The sequence below is a fragment of the Tupaia chinensis genome, unplaced genomic scaffold (genome assembly GCF_000334495.1).
Source record: "Tupaia chinensis unplaced genomic scaffold, TupChi_1.0 Scaffold143602_1, whole genome shotgun sequence".
In the NCBI taxonomy this organism is placed as follows: Eukaryota; Metazoa; Chordata; class Mammalia; order Scandentia; family Tupaiidae; genus Tupaia; species Tupaia belangeri.
This window is the reverse complement of record NW_006203448.1, coordinates 779,107-783,536: the sequence shown is the minus strand read 5'-3', so window position 1 is coordinate 783,536 and position 4,430 is coordinate 779,107. Positions and strand designations below refer to the sequence as shown.

The 4,430-nt window shown below is 56.8% G+C and overlaps 1 protein-coding gene across 1 annotated transcript in view; it reads left to right on the top strand.

Annotated features, from left to right (window-relative positions):
• Positions 1-4,430, top strand: part of ADAMTS13 (ADAM metallopeptidase with thrombospondin type 1 motif 13) — a 33,970-nt gene that overhangs the window by 2,900 nt on the left and 26,640 nt on the right. Inside the window, 5 exon segments of the mRNA XM_027766622.1 lie at positions 463-604; positions 1,375-1,517; positions 1,760-1,843; positions 2,124-2,248; positions 2,364-2,510. Coding sequence (XP_027622423.1) covers positions 463-604; positions 1,375-1,517; positions 1,760-1,843; positions 2,124-2,248; positions 2,364-2,510 — 641 coding nt within the window.

Genomic DNA, 4,430 nt, shown 5'->3' with positions numbered 1-4,430 from the left:
AGAGGCAGAAAGCGAGAAATCACCCCCCAGAGGGGATGGTCACGCCACAATCCCTTCTCCTCCATTCTCCTCTCGGGATCTTGGGCACGCACGCACATGTGCCCGGCATGAGTTTTAAGCCACCGGGTCCGGGACGCGAACCGCGGTCGACTACGTGGGAGTCCAGCGACATAGCCATTACGCTAACTGCTGGTTCCCAGAGCCTGTGTTCTTAAGCACGGTGCCACCCCCTGATTCCTGGGTCAGGCGGCCCAGCCCCACCTGGAACAGATGCCACTCAGGGTCAGTCTGGTGACCTAGCCCTAGTTTGTCTCAGATCTGGTGAACCCTCGTGCCTGAGCAGGGACCAGGGTTCGGGCAGGGAGTGCTCACAGCACGGAGAACTGAGGGCCCAGGGAGCCTCTGCTGCAGGGCCGGGGCCGTCCCGGGGGTTCTGTGCTCAGGCTGCCCTCTCTTTCCCAGGAGGGCGACATCCTGGTGGGTGTGCACAGGCTGTACGTCCAGCCGGTGCGGAGGCAGCACCAGGGGCTGGTGCCTCACTGGAGCCATGCCCAGCCCCACCTGGTCCACAGGCTGGCCTCCACGGCCCCATGGTTCCTACCAGGTACAACTCCTGGGAGTGGGAGGTGAGGCTGCCATCAGGGACAGCTCAGGGCGAGGGACCAGCTCTCTCTGATGCTGGGAAGCTGTGCAAGACACCCCAACTCTGGTGGAAGCCTCTGAGTTACATGCAGGCAAGCGGGTGCCCAACTTCCAGGACAGCCCCGGGGAACACATGGCCCCAGCCCACCTGACTCTGCTTGGTAGGCCGCCACCTCTGAGTTGTTCCTCCTGGTTTACAAAGCACATTCCTGGGCAATGCCTTTGGAGTCCCCCACCCCGGCCAGAATCGGCAGGATGGGAGTTTCCAAAGTCCCCGTGTTGCAGATAGAGACCCGGGGGCCCCAGGGTGGACTGTGGCTGAGCCAGGCCCACGTGGTGCCTCCCAGGCCTGGCGCCTGCACTGCAGGCCGAGTCTGAGTGCAGGTGGGTTGGCGTCTTGGGCTTCGCTTGCCATTTCAGGATGACTGTGGCCTTCAGTGTGTGTCCACAGGGAGGATCGGACAGTGGAACAGGGGCTTAGGGCTCTGGGCAGAGCCCCAGGGGCAGTGGGAGGCTTTCCTGGGTGGGTGCGCTGACAGACACCAGCTGCCATAGCTCCCTCCTGGGCTTGCCCTTCCGCAAGTCATTAGAGTAATTCAGGCCCTTGGGGCAGGGTGGATTCACTGTCTTGACTTGGAAAAGCCACATCCTCCCCACTCACCAGCCCTCCCCAAGAGCTTCCCTTGCACTTGTTTTCTAGAACCTTCACCCTGAGTCCCCTCCCTTCTCCAGGCCATCTTCCTCTTGGCCTCCAGAGACAAAGGCGGGCTGCAGTGGGCATCCTGCATCTGGAGCTGCTGGTGGCCGTGGGCCCCGATGTCTTCCAGGCTCACGGGGAGGACACGGAGCGCTACGTGCTCACCAACCTCAACATCGTGAGTCTCCAGCTAGGATGAGCTTTGCGGACGGAGCTGGCCTGCACAGGGAGGGCTCCAGGGCTCTGGTGGGGCGTTGGGCTGTGCTAGGAATCTCTGGACGCGCTGCTTCCATGCCCGGGGCTTCAGACCAAGTGTCAGCAGTCTGGTTTTCTGGTAGTTTGAATTCAGTGGGTTGAACTTGGGTATAAACTGTCCTTCTGCACCCCTGGATGATGTGTCAGCTCTGCCGTCTCTTTCAGGGGTCGGAACTGCTGAGGGACCCGTCCCTGGGGGCTCAGTTCCGGCTGCACCTCGTGAAGATGATCACTCTGACGGAGCCCAAGGTAGGCTCCCGGTCGGGTTTCAGTGCCCGACGTGGTCTTGAAGTCCAGAGTCACTGAGCCTCTGACCCTGTGAGTCCCGCTGTGGGCGGCCGTAGACAGCTGGGCCCCTGCGACGCTCCAGTCCAGCTCCACCCCTGTACTCGCACTGGCCTCAGTGTGCTCATCTGTACCGGGCTAGTGATAGGACTCTTACGAGGACTGACTAAGAAACGTGGCCGCAGCTGTTGGCAGCACCCTGCATGCGGGTTCCCTAAACACGGGCTCTGCCGTTGACCCCCAGGGTGCTCCGAACATCACGGCCAACATCACCTCATCACTGCTGCGTGTCTGTGAGTGGAGCCAGACCGTCAACCCTGCAGACGACACGGACCCTGGACACGCCGACCTGGTGCTCTACATCACCAGGTAGCTGGGCTCCTGATGGCCTGCAGGCCCACCCGCCCCTCGGCCTGCCTGCCCTCTGCAAGGGTGACCCGCGGCGCCCAGCCCTCCAGACACCCAGGTGACTGTTCTTGCCCAGGTTTGACCTGGAGCTGCCTGATGGTAACCGGCAGGTTCGGGGGGTCACCCAGCTGGGAGGTGCCTGCTCCCCCGCCTGGAGCTGCCTCATCACTGAGGACACCGGCTTCGACCTGGGCGTCACCATTGCCCATGAGATTGGCCACAGGTATGCAGTGCACAGGTCATCCCCAGGTCTGGCCGGGAAGTCGGCCAGCGCCTGGGGTGGGAAAGGTGGTCTTGGTGAGCCCTTGCAAAACCTGCTGGAGGAGCCCACAACTCCGACCCGAGGGGCCAGGAAGGGCACTGGGTGAGGACGGGGCCATCTGATCTTCTTGATTACAATGATTAAAAGAAACCTATTCCCCCCAAATAAGCAAAATAAACTTAGCAGTTAGAAAATAAGTTTTTTAGGAAATTAAGGTAAAGAAAAAGACAGGTTGGGACCAGCAGATGGTGAAATAGTTATGTTGCAGACTCCCATGTAGTCAACCATGGTTCGAGTCCTGGACCCAGTGGCTTAAAACTCACTCTGGGCACATGTACGTGTATGCCCAAGATCCTGAGAGAATGGAGAAGAAGGGACTGGCATGGCCATCCCCCCTGAGGGGTGATTTCTCACTTTCTGTCTCTCCAGCCAGTGCACGCGCCCTATAGCAAAATCTCTCAAAAAAAAAAAAAAGAGAAAAACAGGTTGTAAAAATGATGTCAAATCTCAGTACTTAGAGAAATGATCTCTTCACATTTTATATGCAATTTGTCTTTTCTTTAAATACACACAATTTTTAATTTGCAATATTGGGATTAGGCTATATATTGCTTTGCTGCCTGCTTTCTTTCTTTCTTTCTTTCTTTTTTTTTTTTTTTTTTTGAGAGGTTTTTGCTATAGGGCATGTGTGCTCACCAGACAGAGACAGAGAGACAGAAAGCGAGAAATCACCCCCCAGGGAGGAGGGCCACACCGCAATCCCTTCTCCATTCTCCTTTCGGGATCTTGGGCACGCATGCACACATGCCCAGCGTGAGTTTAAGCCACCGGGTCCGGGACTCGACTACATGGGAATCCAGCGACATAGCCATTATGCCATCTGCTGGTCCCCAGCGCTGAGTTTGTTTTCTTCTTGGTTTTCACTTGTTTTTCCTCTTAATTTGCTAGAGGTCATGCACACTTGTGTGTGGGGGAGGCAGAATGGGAAAGTGAGAAAGCACCCCCTCGCCGGGGATGGCTTCATTGCAGTCCCTTCTCCTCCATTCCACCCACCCTTTGGGATTTGGGGCATGCATGCAGCATGCACTTAGCATGTTTTTCAAGTCACTGGGTCCCACGTAGTTGGCCATGTAAGATCTAGCTGCCTCGACTACCATGCCACCAAATGGCCTGGTTTTTACTTTTTAAGTTATGGAAACAATTCAACAGTATAGGGGCTTCTAAAGTAAAAAGTAAGTTTCCATCTTCCTTGCCCACCAGTCCCCAACCTGGCCATGGCCCTTCAACCCCTGCACATAGGCTGGGAGAATACCCAGGATGTGGAGACTCCGCCCACAGGGAGACCCAGCAGCCCCACTTCTTTTTTTTAGAGAGAGAGATTTTTGCTATAGGGGACATGTGCTCACCAGAGAGAGAGAGAGACAGAGAACAAGAAATCACCCTCTAGTGGGGGTGGCCACACCTCAATCCCTTCTCCTCCATTCTTCTCTTGGGATCTTGGGCATGCATGCACCCATGCCCAGCATGAGTTTGAGGCCGCTGGGTCCAGGACTCGAACCCATGTCAACTATGTGAGAGTCCAGAGACATAACCATTACGCCATCTGCTGGTCCCCAGCAGCCCCACTTCTATGCCTGCTCCTGCCCAGGTGTGCTCCCCCACCACTGGAATCCCTCCACCAATTCTGCCTGAGGGGAAAATATCTGCTGCTAGAAAGAGCTTAAAAACCTGGCCTTCCACAGTGGAGATGACAGCCATGTGCCCTCAGACTTTCCAACTGTACTGCATCTGCAGTGGGTGGATTTTCACACTGCACACACCCACGTCACCAGAGCCCTCAGCAGGACACCTGAGGGACAGCTCACCACTGGGAGCCCCAGT